At 34.9% G+C, this 27,606-nt stretch overlaps 1 protein-coding gene across 1 annotated transcript in view; it reads left to right on the top strand.

Moving 5' to 3' along the window:
- Positions 1-27,209, top strand: part of LOC129757434 (uncharacterized) — a 79,734-nt gene extending 52,525 nt beyond the window's left edge. The window contains exons 2-4 of the mRNA XM_055754657.1: positions 7,597-7,939; positions 17,688-17,859; positions 26,450-27,209. Coding sequence (XP_055610632.1) covers positions 7,597-7,939; positions 17,688-17,859; positions 26,450-26,639 — 705 coding nt within the window. The 3' untranslated portion in view covers positions 26,640-27,209. The remainder of the gene's footprint in view (positions 1-7,596; positions 7,940-17,687; positions 17,860-26,449) is intronic.
- Positions 27,210-27,606: the final 397 nt, after the last annotated feature.

The following is a 27,606-nucleotide window of genomic DNA, read 5'->3' as shown; positions in this document are numbered from 1 at the left end:
GAAGCAAAAAGGAACTCTTTGATGGGATTGCAAAAAAAAACCTCTAGAGCAGTGGTTTTCAAACTTTTTTCACTCACCGCCCCCTTTTGCTAAATTTTCGATCTTAACGCCCCCCTGGGCAAATTTTTAGAAAATCTTAGAAAAAATGATGATCATGGATCATGGATGGATTGTAGAAAAATCATAAGCTTTTGGCTTTCTGTTGTTGTAAGCCGCCGACCGTGGCCTAGAGCAGGGGTTTTCAGATCGTGCTCCGCGGAGCACTTGGTGCTCCGCGAAGCTTTTGGAAGTGCTCCGCGACATACGCAACGAAAATCATAAACCACCTTTGAAAAACTTTTGATATTTTTTTATCGTTTCATTTTTACCGAAACATGAGGAAAAAAATTCAAAGTGCATATAGTACGAACGAATAAATTTTGTTTACTTGTTGAAGGACTGAGTGTGCAAAACACTCAATGAAAAGGCTGTTCTTGCGCCGTACTTGGCGAGCTACCGATTGGAAAAGCTGGAGAAGCGCATACTATTGCTGAAAACTTAATCAAACCTTGTATTCAAGAAGTCGTACGTATCATGGTTGATAATAAAACAGGTTTTCGGCGAATTTGTGACATGGCTGAAGATGTTGAAAGCGATTGAGAACTTCAAAATTCGACATGCAACTTGACGAATCCACAGATGTAGCAGGACTAGCAATTCTGATGATATTTGTTCGCTATCAAGGTTCTGAATGTTTCGAAGAAGATTTGTTCCTTTGCAAGCTTTGTCAACTTCCACGTCGGAGGCTGAAATTTTCAAGCTAAATAATTGATGATTATGTTACGGACAACAATTTAGTTGGAAATACTTCTGGAGTCGTTGTCAAGATAAAAAAAAAAAAAATAGACCAAAAGTTGCGGTAGTAGTCATTACATCCTTCATCGACATGCACTCGCTATGAAGAAATTATCATCATATTTGAAGGAAGTCTTGGACGAACGCATAAAAGTAATCAACTTTATTAAGGCTCGTCCGAAAAATTCAGGGTTATTCAAGGCGTTGTGCGAAGAGATGGTTAACGAATATTCCACGCTACTACTTCATACCGAAGATCGCTTGTTATCTCGTAGAAAAACGTTGTCTCGCCTGTTTGAATAAAGAAAGACTTCAGTCTTTCAATGCAAGTAAAGGAATGGTAAAGGAATAACAATCTTCGATTAAAACGGCAAAATCATGACTATCAAAAGAAAAATCTAATTTTGAGCAGAATCACTCAAAAAGCGCAACCTGGACAGCTTTCTGAATTTAAAAAGCATTCAATCAGAAATTACCTTGAAGTCATCATCCGAAAAATTCCAAGAATTATGACAATCACATCACTTTTTGTTGATAAATTTATTTTTGTATTCCTTGGTGTAAACTTAAACTAGCAGGCCCACGAATCTGATGAAGTCATTCACAATTACAATGTTATGCCGCAGGATTTCTTAAACAGCTTCCAGCAAAATTTCCCGAAGAATATCATAAAATAATAAAAAGATCGAAGACCTTAAATGCGTGGAACAGCCTATTTTTATGTCAAAGAAACCAGAATCATTAACATGGCAAGAATATGAATGCTTGATAGAGATGAAATCGGATTCAAAGTTTCAGGAAAGATTCGTATCCAAAAAGTCGTTGGAGGAGTATTGGTGTCAACTCAAAAATAAATTTAAAATTTTGTCCGATAAAGCAAAACTTATTCTTCTACCGTTTTCCACAACTTATCTATGTGAGTCTGGATTTTCCACATATATCTCAACGAAGACAAAATACCGATCAAAACTTAAGCAAACTTGTTACAGCTTGAAAAATCGAAGAAAGCGTATTTGTTCTATCGAAATCATTAATTTTTTATGACACATTTTTTTTTATAAAAACAAGACTCTTCAAAGAGTAACCATTCATTACTGATTTAATTGACTACGATGACAAGGCATATCTTATTTGAACGATAAGTACTATCAAGTTTCCAGAACTCGGGTTTCATTCTTTCAAAAATGTAGGTGCTCCGCCAAAATTTTTGGTTTTAAAAAGTGCTCCGCCGAGCAAATGATCTGAAAACTCCTGGCCTAGAGGATAACGTTCCAGTCTTCTAAGCCAGAGTCCATGAGATCGAATCTCGATCACGGCACACATAGTACTCTCTCTGTGGTCTGATGGTTTTAGCATTTGTAAGATGCTAGCCATAATATTGTCGTAATCTGAGGGATTTCCTGGTCCTGGTAGTTGGCCGTCTTCTCGTGGTTGCCTTCTCCCGTTTCCTTGGAGTGATGTTACTTTCCCAAATTCGTTTTAAGAATGACCCGATTTCCACAAGTGCCGTTCTATTTATAGGTAAAAGTTACCGCACAACAATGAACGCAATGAACATATTTTCCAATTGAAGTAGCCAGATTTTCTCTAATTCCGCATGTTGTTCATTTGTCTGTCAATCATTAGTGCGTGTTGAGAAATTCTGAATTATTAAATTAGGTTCATTTCTTCTAACATAAATTATTTGGTTTTATATTTTACATTATCTCATATCTATCCTACAATACTTCCCTTCTGTACTCTCCCAAGTATCGTGTCGTCAAATTATGATGATTCATAAATTTAAATTATTCGTATCATTTTTCTTATGCAAATATATATACTTTTTATCAGAATGGTATAAGCGATTTAATATAGTTTCTTTTTGCTTTTCAATCGGAAATGATTCTACTTCCAGTCGTCTTCCTTCCCATCGAAAACATGAATGATCTATAAACAAATGTTTTTTTTAATAGTTCCGGCCATTTAGTTTTTCAAACCAGTCTTCTGTTTCCTCATAGGAGACATAGCTAACCATTTTCTTTACCTTTACTCATACTTCGAGAGACTGTAAATTATTTGTTTTCATCATATTATTCATCATATTAATCTTTTCATTCGAATTCAACTTTCTATGTTCCGCTTTCTTAACGGGACAAAAATGTGCATTTCTGCACCCTCATATTTTCTATTTTATGTAAGACTTCAGCCTTCTCCATTAGACTTCTATCTTGGTCTTCTGCCTTCTTATCGAAGACACAAATGAGCCTTTCTACCTCTTATATTTTCGATTCTTTGTTAGAGTTTCTGCCTAATCCATCAGAACTCTATCTTGATCTCCCGCCTTCTCATCGGAGACACAATTGAGCCTTTTCTGCTCTTCATATATTCAATTCAATATAAGAGTTTCTGCCTTCTCTATCAGAACTCTATTGCAGACGTCCGCCTTATCATAGGAGTCATACATGTGATTTTCATGATTCTTCCTAGAGTTTCTGCCTTTTCCATCAGAACTCTATCTTGGTCTTCCGCCTTCTAATCGAAGACACAATTGAGCCTTTTTCATGATTCATCCTAGAAGTTCTGCCTTTTCCATCAGAACTCCACAAACTAATAACTTCGTCTTTCCTACCGAAGTTATTTGAACAAATACCGACTAAGTAAATTTCGTCTTTACTTTTGAAATTCACTTTTGGTGGTGTTCCATTCAAACTGAAAAGTTCAAAACATAACCCGAGAAAAGATTCAAACTCTTTTTTTAAGGTTGAGATTTCATCCTAAAAGACTTTTTTCAAGTCTTCTAGTTAGAAACCTATCGGATGGTAGATTCCTAGCGGCTGCCGACTGCGCCATTGTCGTAATCTGAGGGATTTCCTGGTCCTGGTAGTTGGCCGTCTTCTCGTGGTTGCCTTCTCCCGTTTCCTTGGAGTGATGTTACTTTCCCAAATTCGTTTTAAGAATGACCCGATTTCCACAAGTGCCGTTCTATTTATAGGTAAAAGTTACCGCACAACAATGAACGCAATGAACATATTTTCCAATCGAAGTAGCCAGATTTTCTCTAATTCCGCATGTTGTTCATTTGTCTGTCAATCATTAGTGCGTGTTGAGAAATTCTGAATTATTAAATTAGGTTCATTTCTTCTAACATAAATTATTTGGTTTTATATTTTACATTATCTCATATCTATCCTACAAATATCTATGAGAAATGTACGCCTTAGAGCTAAGTAAATTCGATCTCTTCAAAGAAACATGAAGTTTCACTGAGATCCTATATGTGTGTGTTCGTTTTCCTTTATCTAAAAAAAAACAAAAAGAAGACTTAATCTACAAATTTATTTTAGGGCCTCAGGGTCAAAGGGGTAGGGGGCATTATCAGTTTAAAAATGGTCGATTTTGATTGAATACTGCAAACGATTCATCATATTCCGAACTATATTTCGAGATTTATCAAATTTTAGAATTCTATTTACAACATATTTTGCTCAAAAGAAATATGCTAGTTTTCGAAAAATATATGGAAAACGACCAACTATAACAGTTTAAAAGCGTGTTTTCTCGAAATAAACTTTTATGCACGTTTGGCTCCAAGGGTCTCATGCAGCTTCAAACCTCCATAGAACACTCAGTTCAATGTAAAGTTTCCTGGACAATTGCTTAAACTGATTGATTAGTTTGTTTTAAAATAAAATCATGTATCTGAAATTTTGGTAGATAAAATTCTATATCCCCCAGAAATTTGCATTATTGAATACAAATTTATTACTGTCAAGCCCATGAAATAACGTAAAACAATTGTATTATTTCTTGATATCCAAAGTGTAGGCCTGTTCAAATTTATGCGGAATTCGCGAGTCTTAAAGTTTAAATTAGATTTAAAAACTGAAATCTGGCAATGTTAGTTTGAAAGTCCATGGCAAACGGTACAATTATTTTTTTCAATTGATTGAAATAAAAATGAACAAATAAGAACTTAGAATGAAAATTCTCTTACTTAAAATTTTTTTCATATTTTTTTTCCAAAAAATCAATCCCTAAATCTAGGATGACGCCTTTTAATACAGATTATGTTGAAGGTTTTTTTTCTGTTTTGCAGATTTTTTAAACAATACATTTTAGAGATTATCAAACATTGCCATCTAAAATGAGTATGTATTACCCAAAATCATCTTACAAAACAAGATCAACATGGAGAGCGTATACAAAATCTTTGATAATTTAAATTAATCTTTTAAATACATTTTTAGAAAAAAAAATAATTGGAACGCTCTCTGAAACTATAAATATTTTAATCTTAACCCTGATGTTCAGTAACCTAATCGTTTGTTTGTTTCGTGCTTTGTGAAAATGTGAATTACGACCTCACCGCCCCCCTAAGCCCTTCCAACGCCCCCCAAATTCCCAAATTCAGGTCACCGCCCCCTTGGAAGCTCTCAACGCCCCCAAGGGGGCGGTAGGGACCACTTTGAAAACCACTGCTCTAGAGGGTTTATTAGTTTTCACATGTACTTAAAAACCAGCGATGAGTGAGATTGTTTCTGATTTAAGTGTTGCACTGTGTAATGAAACAAACCCTGTTATTTTTTAAAATTCAAATATAAGGATTTTTTTCTTAAATACTCTACTCAAAACACGAATATTTATTTTGAGGGAAATACAGTGCATCGATGAATAATTGTATCATTTTTTAAATTTAAACCATTGCTTTCAATCTACAAAAACACACCATCTTTAGGAATCACCCTCATTTCAAGCTCTTGTAAATTCTTTACAGTGTTGCTAAAAATCCCTAAAGCTATTTCAAGTAAATTTGCATTGGAAATTTTATAATTTTCTTCAAATTTTGCCACGGATCAAGTTAGAAGTTTTTTTAGTTCATTCGTAATTTTCTAAATTTTCGTAATTTTCGAAAAAATTGTAACACACTTAAGCTTTAAAAATTGTAATTTGGAATTTTATGTATAAATTAAGACCACTTATTTGAATTTAAAAAAAAAGTGAATTTTGATAGCTCAGCTTAAAAATAGTGAATCTTTTTCACAACCAGTTCGTTTGATGACAGAAAGTTTTCTTTTTGTTGTTTTAAAGCTACAAAAAGACACAGTGCCGTACTTTAAAATGATTTAAGATTTATTTTAATTGCTTCATTGTCCTGTGTCGAGCTCTTGAACTAAACACTAAAAAAATTATGATCTGTTAAATTCTGACACGGAAAATTAGATTACCCTCCTGGATTTCGGTTTGACTTCCTGATCTTTGAATCAAAAATTAAATTTTACTACCATGTGTATTTTTCCCGGTTTTGGATCTTAATTCCCGGTTTTTCCCGGTTTTCCCGGTACGATTTTCAGTTCTTGTTCTTAAATAATTTAAAATATTTTTAAGAATCATCATTTTGCAAAATAATTTCGATGGCATCTTCTTTGATTTTTACTATTACATACATTTGACATTCTACATACTACTTTCACACAAGTGTGAATGTTTTCGATGTTGATTTCTGAAATGTTTCCAATACATACGTATTGAAATGAGATTTGCTGTTTATATTTCATCTATTGTATTCTTTCTAGGAAAGTAATATAATTTTCATCGCATTGAATTTTTGCTTTTTAATTGGATAAAAAATCTTGACTTCAGTTTTTTTTAACTATAAATAAAACCTGTACAATTTGAACTTAAGTTTATAAATTTATTAAAACAAATTCACACAAAAGGCTTACTCTGTCTTGATTCTTGAACATAATTTCAACTAAACATTATTATTTTGAGCACATAATAGTGCATGTGTGCATATTCATGGACGTATTGTTCCCATAATGTTATGCATGTCGAGCCTGATGTCATTCTTTGGGGGCCACAGACTTTACGGGCAATAAAACGCCACTCTTCGACAGTTCGACGCCTGCCAATCCCACGCTGCCAGACCGTGAAAATACTTTGGCGTTATGATTATGATTTGTCTGCCTGCACTTGAAAGGAAATAACAATCAATTTCCAGTGCACTTGAGGTGCTTTATTCACCTACATATGAGCCCATTGTTTCCCGGTGCGTTGTTGAATGCTTCAAACAAGCGAGGAGCACGCGAGATGCATATCGCATCTTGAAAATTTCAGTCACCGAGATGCCCGAAGTTAATTGGCTTGGGAATTGACGGTGAGTCTTGCTCTTGAGAGCCTTTTCTTTCAATTCACACACCGGCTCAGGCCGTTTCGGAGTCTTTCCCCACGCGCAGAGTGGCATCATCATGTGATCTTTTTGATTTTATCATTTCAAAATAAGGAAAATCAGCGGTAGAAAGAATCAAAAATGGGTCACCCGGTGGAACACGAACCGGTGAGAAATTGATTCGACCGGTCTACACGAAACGGAGGCAAACAGCAGGAAATCGGGTTTCAATCATTTTTCAATCGGTGGGGGCGCTTATGGCTCAATTTCATATGATAGCATAGAATGTTCTTTTTTTTTGGATAAGCTCATTGGTTTCAGGATTGAATTTAATTTTTTTTTTTTATTTCAATTTCTGAATCTGTACAATCACGAATACGTTTCGAAAAGTATTGGGCCACAACTCGTGGAGTAATCAGTTTTGTACACAATTCGTAAAATATAAAGCGAACGAACAGAGAAGACAAATCGTCGCATCCCAATTACCTGGATAAAGTTAATTTGGACCATGTTGGTCCGAACAATGATAAAGCTGATGATGTCACGAAACGGTTCTTTTGTTCGTTATCAATTAACCAACATCTCTATGTTACTTTCTTTTCTCCCTGCAGATATTGACACTGTTACTCACCTGCATACACCTGAGTCGGGCGGCTCAATCTCTGTGGCCACATTTATCAGCAGACAAATGTTCCGGTAGTGGGACTTTCAAGTACATCTCCGGCAATGCTCTAACGGACAGCCCCAATTGTGTAGGACCAAATAATGCTCCCTATCCGTCCGGGCTGGTGGCGCGAACATTCTCCAACAACTGGAATCCCAGCGGGTCGTCCCGGAGAGGCCGAATGAGTCAGCTGCCGACGGTGGACCCCAAGATCATGCAACGCACCCTGCTGCAGGTCTACGGCGACGCCAACGAAGTGACACAGCTGGAAGATGTTCGCTCAAGATACAGTGAGTATATTGAATACATTTTTATCTACTACATGTTTTCAAGATTTTATGTGAAAGCTATATGAAATGACTAAACAAAGAGGAGAAAAATATACAATAAATTAAACTTAACACGTTAAGTACCGCAAAAAAATCCAATTGAAAAAGTTTTAAGAATTCGATTTGTCAACCACTTTTTGAGGATTTAAAACCTTTATTCATCCCATAACCACTTTTATTTGAACCGATTGGTTTTGTAGAATATGTATTACTAAATTCATTGAACTTAAAAATTTATTCATAAACACCAAACTAGACATAATTTTCAAGACTGAGACATGGCTTAGTGAAGCCGTTAGTGATGCTGTAATAACGATAGAGGGTTTCTATTTGGTTAGAAGCGATCGCAACAGGCGCGGAGGTGGTGTTTGCATTCATTTCAGAAACAACATCAAGTGTAGAATTCTTTAGAAATCCGATAATAATGAAGTAAATTGCACTGACTTTATACTCACTGAATTTTTCATAAATGATCGCATACTACAAATAAATGATAAATAAATATAAATGATCGGCCTTTACTACAACCCTCCTAAAAAAGGTTGCTCTGATTTGCTTCTAGCTCATGCACAACAATTTGCCGTTACTTGTAATAGCGCTTTCTTCTTGGGGGAATTCAATACTGACCTTTTTAACAAAATGGAAGAATCCTGAACTTTAGGGATTTCCTGCACAGCACTAACTTTTCCTGCATTAATGAAGAACCTACATATTTCCACAATACCGGAAATTCCTTACTTGATTTGCTCTTATCCGATTCTCCCGATGCTGTAATCCGATTTAGCCAAATTTCATTACCGGGTGTTTTTCATCATTATCTTTCCCTAAAACTGTTCAAACAGATGGATATTGGTTCCGAAACTACAGAAATTTTGACCAAAATGCACTCCATGCTATTCTCAACGAAGTAGATTGGAACGTTTTCATGAGCATAGATGATCCAGATATACTTGTTCACCATTTTAATACATTTTTGTTAGAAATTCAATAGTCGATCTTTCCTCTGAAATTTTCATTTCGTTCAATCATGAAATAAATCACGCAAAAATCAATAGAAACTTAGCATATAATACTTGGAATCGTTCGAAGTCAGCTGACGATAAAAATAAGTACAAAACTCTGCGTAATAAAACGAATTCATTAATTTCTAAAGCAAAAACTATCCGATACAAGAATCGTATAAATCTTGATCTGCCCATTTTGGAATAATTTAAGGTAGTTTGGGTTGTCGAAATCTCCAGGAAACCTAGCTGTATCTAACTTTGAAGTTGAAGAAATAAATAACTACTTTTTATCAAACTTTACTAGTATCGACGTTGATGAATCTCATTATCCTTATAATCCACTAGGTTTAAAATTCAAGGATTTTGAAAACAGCGAAATTATTAACGCAGTTTATTCAATAAAATCAGATTAATTGGGAATGGATGAAATTACAATTAAACTAATTAAGATAACGTTGCCACACATTCTACCTGTTCTTAAACATATATTCAACATCATAATTAAAACCTCAAAATTTCCTTATCAATGGAAAGTTTCTAAAGTTATTCCTATTTCTAGGAAAATTAAAGCTCATGATTCATCGAACTTGAGACCAATAAGTCCCCCTTATTCTGCGCCGCGCATGAGGTGACGATAGTCGATTCGAGTCGGAATCACGTGAGTCTTGTCATGTTATTCCCGAAGCCGATGTGACAGAGGTTCATGCCCAGCTGACTAGATTAGGATAAGAACTCAAAAAGTTCATTCTCAAAGACGTTTCTCACCCAAAGCGACTACTGGAATCGGGTGACTATAGGGTGACTCGACAATCGTCACCTCACGCGCGGCGCAGAATAAGGGGGAGTATCTTGAGCGCAACTTCAAAAATCTTTGAAAAAATTGTCAAGTGTCAAGTAACAGAGTATTTGAATCAAGCCAATATATTATACGAATTTCAATCGGGTTTTCGCCCTTCACACAGTACAGAAACTGCGCTTATGAAGGTGCATAACGATATTGCCTATGCCTTAGATAAGAAAGGAATTGCTGTACTGTTGATGATAGACTTAGCTAAAGCCTTTGACCGTGTTTCGCATGCTATATTTGTCAACAAGTTGATTTCCAAATATAAGTTTTCGAGGCCAGCAGTTGAATTGGTCCAGTCATACTTGCAAGGCCGCTTACAAACCGTTTCATTTAATGATTGCTATTCTGAGTTTGCTCCTATCAAATCAGGTGTTCCTCAAGGATCAATTTTAGGACCTCTGTTTTTTCGCTCTTTATAAACGATCTACCTTCTGCGTTGCAGCACTGCTCTATACATCTTTTCGCTGATGATGTGCAGATATATCTTTGTGAAAAGCGAACTACAAACTTGAAAGCCTTCTTTGGTAAAATAAACCATGATCTCACTAAACTAACTGAATGGTCTAACACAAATCTCTTACCAATCAATCCCTCTAAAACAAAAGCTATGTTCTTCGGAAAACAACAATCATTTTCTGGCTATCCACAACTTACTTTAAATGATGACGTTATTCAATTTGTTGATTACGCCGAAAACCTTGGTATTACATATTTTCGATCGCGATCTCGCTTGGAATCGACATGTGAACGCTCAATGCGGCAAAATTTATGGTGCTTTTAAAAGACTAAACCGAACAACTAGACATCTAGATGTTATTATCAAACTAAACTTATTCAAAGCTTATGTTTTTCCTTTGTTTATTTATAATGATTTTATCTACTTGAACGCTTCAGAAAGATCTATAAGTAAACTACGAGTAGCCTATAATTCCTGTGTAAGATGTGCTTTCAATTTATCACGGTTTTCTCGAGTTTCCAAACTACAGAAACTTCTCATTGGCTATTCTTTAGATAACTTTTACAAGTATCGATCATGCATGATAATGCATAAAATTCTCAACTCAGGAAAGCCAGTTTACCTAAAAACATTGCTCTCTTCTCTGAGAAATTCACGCCCTCGAAATATTTTTTTTTGTGATGGTCCCATGAGGCCCATTTGGGTCCTCCCTCCACCCCATACGCATCTTTTGAAGTGGGAGGGACAATTTATCCTTTGGATACTTGTTCATACATTTCTTTGTCTTTTTCTGTACTACTTGGTCGTCTTATCAACTCCCACGCATGTCCATCACCGTACAGATTCTATGTCTGATAACGCATCAGATTGCCATCACATTATAAAGATCCCATTTGGGATTCTTGCTTATGTTAAAAGGTTCTCTTCACATATAGTATTGCCATTCTTTTGAAGCTGTTCATATTCGAATTATCTTTGATGTCTTGCAGCAGGTTATTATACATCTTCAAGCCGTTGTAGAATATAGATCGTTTTGTCATTTCTTTTTTAGCAATCGGAAGTCTAAAATCACAAGCTCTTCTCGTATTGTAACTGTGAATGCTGTTTCCGAACTGTAGGTCTCGAGCCAAATATGAAGGTAACATTCCTTTTTTCATTTTATGGACAAACAGCAGGCTGTTATAAGCAATACGTTGTTTCACAGATAACCATTTAAGCATGTCGAGCACAAGAGCACTAGGCGTGTATCGGTTGCAGCGTATCACAACTCTCATGATTTTATTTTGGATTTTCTGCAATCGCTTTATTTGTGTATCTGAAGCATTAAGTAGAATTGTCGAACAGTAATCGAAATGTGGCATAATAACCGACTTCACGTAAATGATTTTTGACCAGAAAGTCAAATATCTGTTTATCCGGCAAAGAATACCATATTTTTTGGCAATTTTTTTAATTGTATAGTCCACATGCTCTACAAAGTTTAGCTTATCATCAACTTGCACTCCTAGATATTTTGTTTGACGTACTTTTTCGATTACACATCCGCCAATAAACAGATTTGGGCAATTCACAATTTTGCGGTTGCCAATAATCATCCAGTTGGTTTTATCGAGATTCAAGCATAATTTTCGTTGTTTCAGAAACTCAGTAATGTTTTCCAAATCAGCATTTGCTTCATGCATTATGAGTTCTAAGTTTTTACCTGTCCAATAAGACACTGAATCATCAGCAAACAGTTTCAAGTGACCGTGCTGTAGGCACATTTTCAAGTTGTTGATGTATAAGATAAAAATAATTGGCCCCAGGACACTTCCTTGAGGGACACCCAACTAATTTTCTTTAAACTGAGAGTAAGACGAGCCAAACTTTGTCCGTTGCATTCTATTTTCCAAGTAACTTTTGAACCAGTAACCATGCCACTTAATCCAATTCTTGCTAACACCTCCAACAGTTTCAGTCGATCAATCGTTTCGAACGCTCTCTTAAAGTCAAGGAAAACGGCGCCTGTGTAATTCTCATTTTCAACATTCTCTTTCCATTTTCGAAGTATCGAATTTACCGCTGTTTCCGTGGAATGTTGTTTCCTGAATCCTGATTGTTCCTCAATCAAAATATTTTCCGACTCAATGAACTGTAGCAATTGCCGTTTGACTGCTAATTCTAGCACTTTTTCTTGTAACTCTAACATGTTAATAGGTCTGAATTAGGTGGATTCACGTGCATTGGGCTGTTTCGGTACAGGAATCACTGTTGAAAATTTCCATGTATTTGGCATAGTACCTAATTGCAGACTAGTGTTTATAATTTCCAATAGTGGATTTGCAAGTATTGTTAAAGAGTCCTTGAAAACTCTTAGTGATACATTGTCGATGCCCGCTGTAGATTTCAAGTTTTTTACTATTTCACAAAATTCTTGAACAGTAACGCTTTCGAAGGAGCTCCAGCTTCGATCATTGTAATCTATTTGTCCCAAGCTGATATTTGAACCCGCAACTATACTATCATGAATTTGCATGACACTGTCTACGAAATAATTATTGAATTTTTCCGCAATTTCCGATTCATTAGTAGTTTTAATACCATTAAAACGCACTGATTTAGATTTTAATTCCTCTGCATAATTCTGCTTATTACGGTAAATCATTTTTCGTTCGGGGTATTGTTAATTGGAACAATCTTCCCACAAGTTTAAAATTAATTACAAGGAAATCAGAGTTCAAAAGATGTTTGCTGGAAGAATACATAGAGTAACAACGACATAGATAAAATTAGGAGCAGAAATGGAACGATAAGTATTAGTAGATCCAACGGAATCAACCAAATTGTAACAACTTAAAAGATGTGTATCTTACGTTACATGAATTAATAAATAAATAAATAAAAATAAATAAATTGATATATACAGATTATAATTTTTTCCACACGCATAAAAAAATCTTCTGGAACCCATTATGAATTTATGAGATCTTTTATTTTGTATCATTATGTGTTTCGCGCTTCCTGAAAGCCCAGACGAAAAACTCCTTAATCAGAATTTTTATAACATAAATTTGACACCATGGCCGTAGGAAGAACCGACTCATGGGGGTGAGGGGGCTAGGGGGGTTTGGTTACTGATTTTTATCTATGATTTGTTGCCCAACATTGCATGAAAACGAACAAAATATGTTTGTAACTATGTTACAAACTTATGTAACTATGTAACTAAATTCTTAAAAGTTTTCGTATTAAATTGTAACTTTAGAAAAAATTGGTCCTAAACCTAAAAGGTGAGCTTAATTCGCTTTCATCGATGGTTAAAATCTTTGAATTTGTTTAAGAGTCTGGTAGAACTTAGTTAATTTCGGCATAAAATAAGCGATAAATACGAGATATCTCGTTTTTTCGCTTGCCGCTAGTATGCTAACCTAATACAAACCTCATTCTACAAAATGTTACACAACACAGTATTTTGTTCTGAAACATAAAATGACAAATTTTGATGCCCTGAACTAAGTTTTACAAATTAAGCATTTTTAAGTAACGACAAACGTTGTGTTCAATTTTGTCCACAAAGTTTAACACTTGAATTCAGTCCATTCGAGTTATACTTCGAAGTGTAGCACACTGTTGGCAAGTGAAAAACGATATTTTTCGTTTGGTACGCAATATGTTATGTTCATGATCTTTTGCATTGTTCAACAATTTATGTAGATTGGAAAATTCATATACAAGCTAAACCTTCTTCTGTATTTTGAATCTGAATTCTGAACTTGAATTCAAAAGTTGCGCATTAAATTTGTATCCGAATTTCCATACGATTTTTGAAATGTACAAAAAAAAATAGGATTTCCGAATCTTATTCCAGATTAGCATTTAATGAATAAAGAAAAATATTTTATTTGTTAGTTTTCAAGTGAATATCAACTTTCAGTTATTTCTGGGAATTGTTAGGTTTTCTGTTTTGAAAACAATACAGAAAAATATTGCTATTTCAATATGTTGTTTTCAACTTCCTCATCTTATTCGACACCTGAAATTGACTTTGCAGTCCAATAATCTGAACGTTAAAGTAAATTTATAGTAAATTTTAGTAGATTTTTAGTTCCCTTGCCTATTCAAGTGGATATAAATGAAAAGTTAATATACTTAATTATACAGTGTGACTTCTGATAACGATTTTACCGAGCGATGTTTGACAGCGTGTTTTACTCATCCTCAAACGATTTATATTAAACATTTTAATTATATTAGAAATTTTGAAAACTAATATCATTTCAAACAAATAATACTTATAAAAAAATTAAAAGCACTACGTTCAAGGGCAAAAAGAAAAATTTTCTCATGATCAAATTTTTTCAGAAAATAATCTCGAATCAAACAAATTTTGAACATGACAGCATACGTAAATTTACCGAAAATTAACAAAACGTCCATTGTAAACTAAAAAAATGATAATAAAAAACAACACTTATCTTAATTAGTCCTTCAAGGGTTACCGTCGTTCACTTAGGAAGATGATCCTGACCAGTCCGGAAGGCCTAGCGCTAGTCCTTTTGACTCAATTCAACACAAATCTCAATTTTTCAATTCACTTTCGGGAGTAAAAATTTGCAGCCGAAAAAAAAACACCCGTCATAAACGGTCACAGCCTACCAAGTCTCGATTGCCATTTTGAAGCTTAATTTTGTGTAAAAACTATGTTCAAGAATTTCGAATTTGAATATTAAACAAAATTTCTCTTTTTTCGTATTCGGAAAACTATTATCAAATTATTTAAAATGCATATCATCTCGAAAAACATGATTCAAATTTGATATGAAATGTAAAACCAAATTTGAACCAGGATTTCAAAGCAGCTTTTCATTTCCAATTTCTTATGATTATTCGAACTGAAAATCAACAGTCTTGAATTGGATACAGAATACAAAATTCGAAAAACTTTACGATTAATACAATCAATACGGAATTATGGAATCAGAACCTCCGAAATGAGTTTGATTTAATTCGAAATTCAATATTCAGACTAGAATTTCGATGAAAAAGTGAGGGACTTGGGTTGGGGTTTTGAAGTTTTTAGTCTAGATTGTTACTGTTGATTAACCTCACTCTATTATTATATCGCTTGCTGTTTTGAATCCCCTTTGGGGGAGGTTTAACCAAACTACATTAGTGGCTATAACTAAATGTTTGATACAAAACCAGATTTCATGTTTCGGGGTAACTTTGATCACTATGGTTTCAACGTATCTCAACATCTCCAAAATTATTGTTTGGATGCCAATTAGCACAGAAGGCTTAAAACATCAACAACAATAATTTTTTGTTTGGACTCAATTGAATTTTTCAACGTTTTCTTTCAAAAAAAAAAAAAAAAATACTCAAAAGATGGACAATGTTGCTGCATACATTTAGGGGCAAAATTATAAACATTTCTTAATATTTTTTGGCCTCAAAAACAAATGAAATTTTACCTCCATGTCATTCTCTAGGTTCTCCCACTGTTCCTATGTTCTTTTTTATTCAAACTTAGCCATTTGACAGGGTTTTCAGCCATTTGTTTTATACAGGCTTTCTCATAGAAAATGTCCATTTATTTAAATATCCGGAAAATATCATAGAATGACCATAAAAATAACTCTAAAACTATAGGGGAGAATGAGGATACTTGATCCCTGGGGATACTTGATTCCTTAGCTATATCTCGAAACTGGAATGTCTTACAAAGACCAAATGTTCTAGAAAAATGTGCCAAAATGAGCAAAATAACAATGCTTGTAGTTTAAATTTTTTTAACAAAATAATTGTTTGAGTAATTGATCTTTGTTTGAAATATTTAAAAAAATGTAACTTGAAGATCTTTTTGCATCACTTTAAAATGTTCCTTACATGGGAAAATTAAGAAAAAAATATTTGTTCCAATGTATCAATCGTTCGAGCGTAAAATGAATTTCATAATGCCATATTTTCAAAGCAATGGAAAACTCTCAACTTTTTTCAGAAAAAGTTTTCTAAAGTGTTGATTATGGGTACAATTGATCCCCTAGAGTTGGGTAGAATTGATCCCCCTTCCAAATGGCATATTCTTCTTCTGAATTGATCGTTATGATTGCTGATTACGAAATTACTAATATTTATCCAAAAACTAATATTTATCGAACAATTGTCTGAAGAAAAGAGCAAAAATAATTAATTTTCTCTTAACTATATAAAATAGCGCCTTGAAGTATGCAATGTTATTAGCGTTGAGACAAAGTTATAGTATTTTCTTCTTATGTCTGCTATAAATTGTGAAATGAGAACAAGCATGACCAAAATAGTCAATTAACATTCTATCTTGGGGTTTTGTTTGATTTTTATACAAGGATTAGGGCTTCCTGAATAAAAGATCAAGACTTGACTTAGTCTCCTTCAATAGGGGATCAAGTCTCCCCTAACTTCAGAAAAATCGCAATTTTTTTACTCCCACGAAAATGCTTCTAGTTCATCAACGGGCTCAAGTATCATTCTAATTTTTGGAGCATAGAAACTTGAAGTTACAAGCTGTCAGAAAATGTCAAAGACGGTGAGTTGCTAATTTTTTTCAAAAAGATATGGTGAAAATAAGAAAAGGGGATCAAGTATCCCCACTCTCCCCTACCTATACAAAACAAAAAAGTTTAACTTTCATATAAAACAACCCATGTGCTTCTAAATTCCATCATTTTATCAGGAGAGATGTTTGTTTGTGAGTTTTCGAAAAAAAAACAGATATTTTAAAACTACATTTTAAGTAATATACTAAATCTCCAACTGCAAACCAAATTTAGCCTATTTGAAACTCAATTTATGGGCTTTCAAACGTAGAAAACAATTTTCAGATCTGTAAATTTCAGACTTAATTAATGATGATTATCTGCAAAAATTTCATTTTGATCAAAGTTCCCTCAGTTAAAAGTTTGTATCAGGAATTTATAACTAGAAATATGATAACATTTTTTTTTAATTAAACGTGAGATTTAAAAATAATTGTTAAAAAATATTGAGTATCGTATGTCTACAATATTAGTAGAATCCTAAATTGGTTCTTATTAAAAAAAATTATTTTCCCCTCAAGTTTTATATTATTCAACTTGTTTTTGTTTTTAACAGCAATGCTTGAACTTGAAAACGTTATTGTGTTTAATACCGCGTTACTAATATGTACTTCAATGATTCTGAAAAAAGCATCACAAACGATTGGATATTACGATCTGCAAAACATATCCTGCATATTAACGACTTTAAAAAAATCTAAACGATAGAAAACGAAACCACGGAGCAGCATGAAATTATCATGCCGCTTACGTATCCACACATTGACGAACAACAACAAAAAAAAAAAAAACAATCCTACTCCGAACTATAATTTCGTATCCCTTTTTTTCTGCGTTTCGTTTGAAGGTCGCTCTCTGGACAGCATGCAGCAGTGCCGCGATACGCCCGCCCGGTTGTGCAAAACGCGCTATAACACTACCGCCCCCATGTATGGCGTGAGTCTCACTTCCGGCCAGCCCGTAACGATCGTGCAGAAATTCCCCGACCTCCTGCAGCAAGTCGTCTTTGAAGTTTGCGAGTGAGTATATGAACATACCTGTAATTTTCTTTCGCCTTTATTGATTTTTCAGTTTTGGTCGGTGTTTATCTTTGGCATCGTTTTGGCCTCGGACGTTTCGCGCCATTCCTCCTCCTATTGTTGTTTATTGTGATTCGAAAATTTCTCCAAACTTTAGGCTTGGAGCCATGCGAAATGTTTCACTTTCGATTGGTATGAGAGAGTGTTACGGGATAAAGAAAAAAAACGTTGGTTGCGTGCTGTCATTACATGGTGCCAAAATGAAACACTTCTATTGGCACATTATGCCATACCGATTTTAATGATCAACTTTAAAGTATATGCACATCACATTTCATCAATCGAAGTTAATGTGTTTCTTTTTATGAATCATTTTCCAGTGTTACAGTGTGTAGAGCGTTAATCAAAAAGAGTATCTCTCCATGCTTGCAATACTTGATCCTATACTTTTAAATTAACTTTTTTTTTTATAAGGGAAGAGTTACACGGAAAACAATGAAAAGGTAAAATTTGCCAAGATAAAAATATGCTCGTGAAATCCAAAAAGTTAACTTTTATCTCAATACTGATGTTATGAAATCGTTTTGGTACATCTTTGTACCTGAAAATAATCACATTTTCGTAGATGACGGAAAGAATTAAAGAAACATAAGCTATCAAAGAACGAAAGAACATAAGCCGTAAATATCATGAATTTTTCGAAAAAGATACAACGGCTCACCGGCAGGACTTGAACCTGCAATCTCCGCTTCAGTACAACGGCGCGTTCAGTATTGATTTCAACAGAGCAACACCTCCCTGTGTAACTGGTCTGCTCGGAACCTTGAGCAGCACTGATTGTTTCACATCTGACCGTAAGTTGCGGCAAACCCGAAGCAATCGACCATGTGCTCGCTCGGCTTAAATCCCGAGTCGATGGGTGGGGTTAGCGGTTAGATAAACAAGAGATATCAATAGCGGGAAAGATCACATGCGGGATATACATTGTGTTTTCGATAGAAGGTCCAGCAGTTGATCGGCAGAGCTCGATTGCTCGGGTTCGCCGGTTTCATCATGTTCACCGTGGTGAAATTGGCTAACGCGCCGTTGTACTGAAGCGGAGATTGCAGGTTCAAGTCCTGCCGGTGAGCCGTTGTATCTTTTTCGAAAAATTCATGATATTTACGGCTTATGTTCTTTCGTTCTTTGATAGCTTATGTTTCTTTAATTCTTTCCGTCATCTACGAAAATGGAACTTTTATCTCTCGATGAGAAACAACGAGGTAAAGTTTACCCAAATCGAGCTGAAAAAATGTACAATTCACCTCTAAAAAAGGTAAATTCAAGTAAGATAAAACTTACCTCGTATCAAGGTGAATTCTACCTGAATAGAGCCGAATAAAAAGGTACAATTCACCTAGAATAAACGTAAATCCAAGAAAGGTACTTCCTACCTCTTCGAGATAAAGCTAAGCTAGTAGCGAGGTGAAGTGGTTTGAGCTAAAAAAATTTGGAGGAGTTCTGTCTGTAGTTCACGTCTGTAATTTCCGAAAACGTTTATTGAGGTTGAGCTGTTTTTCATTCGTGCGCAAAATTTGAAAATTCGAGTAGAATGGTTAATTTTGTTGTGCTTGTTCTCATCATAAAACTTTACTATAACAGGCCCTGTTTCCCGGTTACTTTAACATTTTTTTTTAATTTCCCGTGTAGTACACTTGATCCCTAGGGTGATCTGATTCCTCTGCCACATCCGCTAACCGGAATTCCTAACAAAGGTTTAATCTTCTAGAAATTTGTGCCAAATTGAGCAAAACGATATTTTTACTATGTTTGTAAATTTTTATAAAACGTCACTAGATCTTTTCTCATAGTTTTCAAATTCTTAATGAAGACATTTTTTTTATATGTCTATCGTTAAAGAAGAATATAAAGCTTGAAACAACATATTTTCCACAATATTCCCTATAGGTTCAATTGATTCTCAAACTTCAAAGAGATTATTTTCTCGGTGATGGTTCTAGATCGGTGCTAGGCTAGGGTTATCATGTTCCGTTGCTAAACCATGCTAAAAAAAGTACAATTGTAATTTTTTCCCAAAACATCAAGGAAAACTTCATAAAATCAAAAAAAAAAAAGATGTAATTTAAAGTCATCCAAATACTGCCAATTTGTTGGAAGTAGTATAGGTATGACTAAGATTTCCAGATTGCCTATTTTAACTGGGCTTGCCCGGTTTTTCAAAGAAAAAAAAAGAAAAAGACCATTTTCATAAAGAAAAGCCTGGATTTCAGTCAGACCTGCCCGGAACGTGCCCGGTTTTTAACTGAAAATTTTAAAATCCAATGCCCCAACTAAGCCCAGAAAAAAAATCTGGAAGGCTTAGGTATGACGTACATGATAATTCAAAATTTTCTCTTAAAATTTTTTCAAATCATGAAAAAGAAAAATCGGAGGCTGAATATTCCTATTTGGATTATCGAAGGAAAAGTAGATTTGATGTTATGCTGACAACCCCCACAAAACACGATAAAATACTTGATTTCAAATAGAGATTTAAGGTGCGTATATTTCCTTTGAACAAACTATATGTTAAATTTGTACGCTACGAAGCACTTGCGTATTTTGGTTTTGTGCTATTTTATAACTGTTTGGAGATTTATTGCATACTCAAAGGCGCTCATTGTAAATAACGATTCAAAGATGTCTTCATGAATACGATGATATTAAGGTAAGGTATTGAAAGTTTTTGTACGTTGTATTTCTTCCGTATTTATTGTATAAGATGTGGAAAACATACTTCCATACTGAAACAAACAAGTTTATTTTTCTGATTAAATGGCTGTCATAAAAAAGTACATTTCGTAAAATTTCAAAAAAAGAAGAGTACGCCCATTTCTCGATTGAAAAAGAGTACATGTAGGGGAGAGGCGGGCTATATGCGCATATTAAGGAAAGGACTCATTTTCTCCCATATTCCAATAGAAATGAGTCTGAAAACTCTATACACATGAGCGGACATCTGTTTTACATACGTTAGAGCAATTTTTTTTATTAAAATCTCTTACAGTTTTTGTGAGAATAATTTTTTAATAAAAGAAGTCAAAATAGCCGATTTCCGAAACTGGCGGGCTAAATGCGCATATTTATGTTTTTAGCTATATTTCATTTACACTTGTAATATTTTGATATTATTTGATTGAAAATGGTAGAAACGGATGTTAAGCATACGTCAAAGCTGAAATTTTGGTAAAATTTCTTACATTAATAGTTCTTTTGCGAGAAACATAATAAGGTATGCCATATGGCCATATTTCATGGTAATATTTTGTACATATCGTATTTTTATCGAATCATTATGAAGTTCTTCTTTTTTCGCTGTATGATCGTGATTTGAGCGTAGATTTGATGTTTCAATGATGAAAAGTAAAAAATTTATAAGACTAATCTAGTTTTCTTGATATAGGCATCCTGCCTTAATATGGGCATTCAGAACCTATCTCTTATTCCAATATCTTATCATTTACAACCTTGCCAAAAGCTTCAATTTGTTGAATTTCCGATTTCCAGATGAAAAAGAAAGAAAAACCATCAAAATTTTTGTTCACAGAATCTGTACGCACGATAATTAAAGTTCAATATATTATAACAAAGCTGACAAAAATTTTGTTTGAATTTTCAAATTTTTTTGGCTTTATATAACAATCAAATTTTTTCATGCCATGTTTCAATAGCGTATAACCCTCAAACTACATTAATTAGATACGTTGAATCTCCAGCCATATCGCCAATCGGCTGTATGCGCATATTACCCAACATGCGCATTTAGGAACACTTCCCCCTACTGTTAAACGTATGCAAATACAGAACGAAATCGTCTCAATCACAGGAGAAAAGATTAAGTGTGTAAATATGTGCATGAAATTTCCTATACTTAACTCTTCTTCCATAAGAAGGAGATACTATTTAAAACAACAAAAATAACTAAACATGTCGAATATTTATCTCTATCAATGTATATTAGAGCACCTGTATCCGTGGTCCAAACAGCCGGTTTAGACCCAAATTCCGACCCGAGCAACCGCACTGGTGATCCATTATACCAGTTTCAACACAACTTTTTTTAGAGCTGGTATAAGGATTGATCCAAAACTGATGAGATTTGGATCCAATTTGACGCAGTTCTAAACCGTTTGACAGTTAATGGAACACGAGTGCAGTTGCCAGTTTTTTCATTGGATCGGATCTTATTTTTTTGGTTTAATTCTTGTATAAATTAGACCTTTTTTTATTAGTTGTTAACCCAGGTGGTAAATCCAATTTACGGATTGCATTCCAAGGCGCGGCGAGCCACCGCGTCCCCCCAGTTTGCTACTCTGGGTCCATGGGTGCAATTGGACGACTCATGATACAATGCTAAGGAACATTGTACCCCCTACGCCATAAAGTCCACCTGGGGCCACTGACCTTTGTTCCCACCTCGAACTGTTTGACACACTTTACTTCAATAGTGGGAAGTCAATTCGCGCTAGTGCGCTCCAAGGCAATACTCGTTTCCGAATCCTCTATCAGCAATACCTCATTCTAACACAACTCGATGCGCAATCCCTCCTCTGACGAGTTAAGGCAGAAACACAATACAGCGTCGGTCGTCGCGTCACGTCAGCGGTCAACGCTGTCGATAAGTACTAAAACGCGGACGCGACGCACCCGACGATTTTTGCATCACAATTCAGCGTCAAGAGACATCTAAGATGTCTCTTAAGGCTGAATTGTGATGCAAAAATCGTCGGGTGCGTCGCGTCCGCGTTTTAGTACTTATCGATAGCGTTGACCGCTGACGTGACGCGACGACCGACGCTGTATTGTGTTTCTGCCTTTAGGATCCGACATCTCATCGTGTGAATGAGGACCCCACCCAGCGCAACTACTAACTTTGTGAATCCAGTCCAAGATCCCACGAAACAATACTGATTTTACACTCAGAAAAATCCTATTATGTAGGCCATAAGATTCTCTTATGAAGTCGCGCCATAAGAAAAAATAATGAAATTCATAAGACTGTCTTATGATGGAATGATGAACACAGGTTTCAATGAGGGGTTGTTGCTTTTTATAAGATATTCTTATAGAAAAAGGAAATATCACATAAAATTAAAATAATTCAAGATTATTTTTCATTTCATTTTATTTTCTGCTTAATTCTATTGAAAAAAAAAATACATGGTGACAATCAGCTGCCTTTAACACCCGATTCTATAATAAAGTTTTACTGCACCTCGGACCTTTAACTTCGCGCTCGAGATCAAAATCGCATTTTTTAGTAAAAGTATCGAACCGAAGATGAAATACCTGGCTGATGAAATGAATGTGTTCATCATTTTTTTCGCAATGCCGTTTCTTCTATTTTTCATAAGAACTTCGAATGAGAATTGGAATAATTTCATAAGACCCTTATGAAAAACAAATGTACACTCTAAAAAGCGGTTCATAATAAGCATCTTATGAAAATTATAATAAGAATTTGCCTGAGTGTAGGCTTCTCTGAACGGACATTTTCTCGTATTATACCTGTTCCTATTAAAGCCCTACAGTAAAAGTGCGGCAGACTTAATTTCGCACCGATTCGGCAGCACTGAAAAAGCTTCTGTTATCCTTCAACACTGCCAATAACGAAAACATTCGCATGACTTCTTGTTGATGTGCAACTGTGTCGCAGATTGTGAAGTTGATTTTCGTTTTGAGAATATTATTTAATTTGTTCTCCGTTGTGTCAATTGTTAAAATAAAAATTAAGTGCTTCTTTCCGTTTTGCTCCAATGCATTTTCTCAGCATCCTTGATTAATTTCAATTCAAAAATTGAAAGTCACACAGATTGCAATACCGGCCACGAATTTGAAATGGTAAAAATGGTTATGCTCGATTGGAACGACTTTTGACAGTTCGATTGGAACTCCGCGATGACAGTCTGCCGCACTTTTATTTTAGGGCTTTAGTTCTTATCTGTTCCTAGAGCTTCATGCTAGTTTGAAGCAATTACAAATAGGGGAAAAGTTCATATAACGCCCCATGTGGCTAATACGCGCCACCCTTGTTTTGCAGATTCTGAAACATTTTAAGCCTGCAAAATATTACCAATTTGTTTTTTTAAAAAAGACATACACCGTCTTAGCCGATTTAGGCTTTACAGACTGAATAAATTACGTGGACAACTTAAGATTAACATTTAACACCCAGTACCGAGATGGGAATCGAACCCATGCCATCAGTGGACCAGCGATTACCGTGTTACCACGCTAACCATTCGACCACCGAGACGTACAAAGTTTATGTTTTAAATGCTGTGATACGCCATGGCAAGCATGAATTTATCCTTAAAATGCCCCTGAGTCGTGATAATTTCACAATTTAGGTTTTTCTTCATTTCGATCTAAATTTCAGAACACTTTCAATAAGGTATCACCAAGCAGAGAAAAACGAATAAGACAATATTTCCTGACACATCGATGGAGCAGAATCTAAACTATGATTTCATTCTTAAAAAATCATACAGAACTCGCAAAGGTATGCTTTTTATGGGTATGTTCTATCCTGGCCCATGCGCTCGTTATAACGCGCCAATCGTAGTAGGCTGAAAATAGCATAAATTTTTCAAAAAGACCAATTTTCATTGAAAATGAACAAAATGTCTAAAACCATATTTTGAGCGTTAATTCAGCCCAAAAAATCTAGTTTTCCATTTTTTTAAATTTTGATTAGTCCATTTTGGTTTTCTTTTCAGTCAAAGGTACGTCTCGGTGGTCGGGTGGTTAGCGTGGTAAGACGGTAATCGCTGGTCCACTGATGGCATGGGTTCGATTCCCATCTCGGTACTGGGTGTTAAATGTTATTCTTAAGTTGTCCACGTCATTTATTCAGTCTGTAAAGCCTAAATCGGCTAAGACGGTGTATGTCTTTAAAAAGTGTCTGCAAGTATTGGTGTGTTTTCGGTCTTCGGCTGCTTTCGGGTGTGTTCGGCTGCTAGGCGCGTATTGAATACACAGCGGCGCGTATTTGCAACACAGTTTTGTTCTGTGGATTTGAATATGGTTTTAAAAAATCAAGTTTTTGAAGCAATTATAGCAATTTGAGTAATAAAAAATCATAGGCATTTGTAGAAAACACTTTTCTTCAACGATTACACCCATTTTAAACACAATCTGTACGTATAATACATAGAAAATAAGCGATTCGCTTAGGTGGCGCATAATAGGGCATGTTCCCCTACACCTTAAAGCTAAAAATTACGCAAATCGTAAATGTGCTGCTAATCTTTAACATCAATTTGCTCGAAACTCGTCAAATAGTAATTCGACCTATTCATAACTGACTAATAGTTTGTTTTTTTTTGTTCACATTGCACTTTCTTCTTAACAGTTCTCTCTGGTGTCCTTGGAGACATGTAACGGCTCAACTAAAAACCATAAAATTAATTCAAAACAGTCGTTGGAACTTTATACACGTTTCAAGGCTTAGCTTATACATCTGTTCATCTGTGTTTTTAGGTCATTTGGCATCAAAACTAAAAATTCGCTTTAGTGATTTTTGGGGGTAAAAAATCCGTATACTTTGAACGCTTTAAGGCACCCCTAAATCAAGTCTGATTGAGCTTAAATTTTGCATGGGTCAGTTCAAGGTACAGTAAGGTACAGCAAACATACTTTAACTAATTTATTTGATTTTATTCGAATTTTTAAAAGAGTATTTGAGGAAAAGCGTGACGTGACGACAGAATTTTGCGCAGATGCATCTCGTAAACGGCTGAACTAGTAAACTGCATTGAAGCAATTTGAATATGGTTTGATTTGCCTCCTTAGGTAAAATTTGAAACTCATTCGACGGAAATGTTCACTTTGTTTAGAAACATTGAAATTTTTTTACACCTTATTTAAAGGGTAATCATTCAATGTAAAAACTATGAGAATGTTGTCGAATGCGTTAAATCATCCTTTTCAAAAAGAACAGGAAGTTGGACGATTCGCAGGATGGAATCGCGTGGAATGTGTTCAATAATGTCGCATTTTTTATGAAAACAATTTTAGGTTCGTTTCCATCGAAATGTAATTGAAGCTTCAGTGTAAAATTAGAATTACAACTTTTTTTTTTACTTTTTGCTAAAATTCTTCCTATTTTAGTTGATTGAATCGTTAGGCATCTTGACAAATAATTCAGAACCAATAAAAGAGGTGCATGAGCTTATCATGGATCTGTAGAAAAAAACATGTGATATACATTTTCTGCTCGAGGTTATTGTAAAGGGTATGTTAGGGTATAATGGATCTCTAACACAGTTCATTGTACATATGAGTCGACCGTTTTAAACACAGAAATGAACCTGAGAACGAGTCATGAACGGTGTACAGCAAACGAGCTTTGAAGACTTTCTTTGGACTCGTGAGAAGTGCAGTTCGTTGAATTCTTTTGACATGCAACTCAGTCTCCATTAGAAGTGTGAACAACTCAGAGCGGTTTACTTCAAATAATAATAATCATTATAATCATTATGGTACCTAAACGTCGATGTAAGCAATATGAGAATTTACAACGTTTTATTTCTTGCTTGTACACTTACAGATCTTCCGAGTGTGATGTCGTGCGAGGTGAATGTACCCAAACCTATGTTCCGTACCTTTTCTTAGTGATCCCGCTGGGACCCGTGACGCTAACTGGACAGGACTATGTGCTGGTGGAAAGTGGCTGCGTGTGCAAACCGAAATATGCGACCGAAAAACCCCGTGAATCCGGTGGAAATTTTATACCCTAGACGGTTTATCGACTATCGCAAAATTCGAAATTATCAACTTGTTTTATTGAGAGTCCATCGAATAAGAAACAAACCTTATCAGTAGAAAAGGGATATTGATAAACTATATTGTCTCATTATAGCGGTTCTATTGAACGGCTGCAATTTGTTGAACGAGTGTTACTTCCGTTAGTGGAGATGATTACAGTTAAGTGACTACGGTTCGATCTTACGCACGATCTTGAGCCAATAGCAAATAAATAGAAAATTTAAAACAAAAAAAAAACTAACTATAACGCGCTCTAGGCCAGCATTAAGATTATTTAAATACTAGGGTCCAGTTTCCTGCGAAGAAAATCCTGTTATTCTGTCCTTTGTAAATATGTTTCCTTTTTCTCATTTCATTTGACCGATGAAAATCGATCATTTTTTTTGCATTTGAATGAACTTCTATTAAAATACATAACCATTACTAGACTTCAATAGAGAATGATCGTGATTAAGTGAGCAAAACTTGGCTATCTATTTTGCATTTTGTAAAGTGCAAGAAGGAAAACTATTGAATAAATTATTTATTTTAATAATAAGAGATTTAATCGTTTTCATTAACAATCCGAAAATCTGTTCATTTTTAGAATCTAAAAGCAATCGGCAATTTAGAGTTTTGTTACACTTTTCGGTTAGATCAGGGGTGAGCAACCTTTTAAAGCAACGGGCCACTTTTGATTTGAAATTCTTTCGGCGGGCCGCACTAAAAATAACATATAGGTAAAAATAGTTTGCAAAGCTTTACGTATTTTTTTATAAAGACAAATTTTTACCAGAAATAAAACTGAAAAAGGATAAATAAAACGAATTCATGTACTTGCATAAACTTTTTTTTTAAGTATAAGCTGATTAGACCAATCGAAATTGAATAATCTTTAATCTTGATTAGAGATCTATATTGTTTGAATTGATTTGAAATGATAAGCGAAAATTCTTTTTG

This window comes from Uranotaenia lowii, chromosome 3 (assembly GCF_029784155.1).
Source record: "Uranotaenia lowii strain MFRU-FL chromosome 3, ASM2978415v1, whole genome shotgun sequence".
Classification (NCBI taxonomy): domain Eukaryota; kingdom Metazoa; phylum Arthropoda; class Insecta; order Diptera; family Culicidae; genus Uranotaenia; species Uranotaenia lowii.
This window is presented reverse-complemented; position numbering and strand designations above follow the sequence as displayed.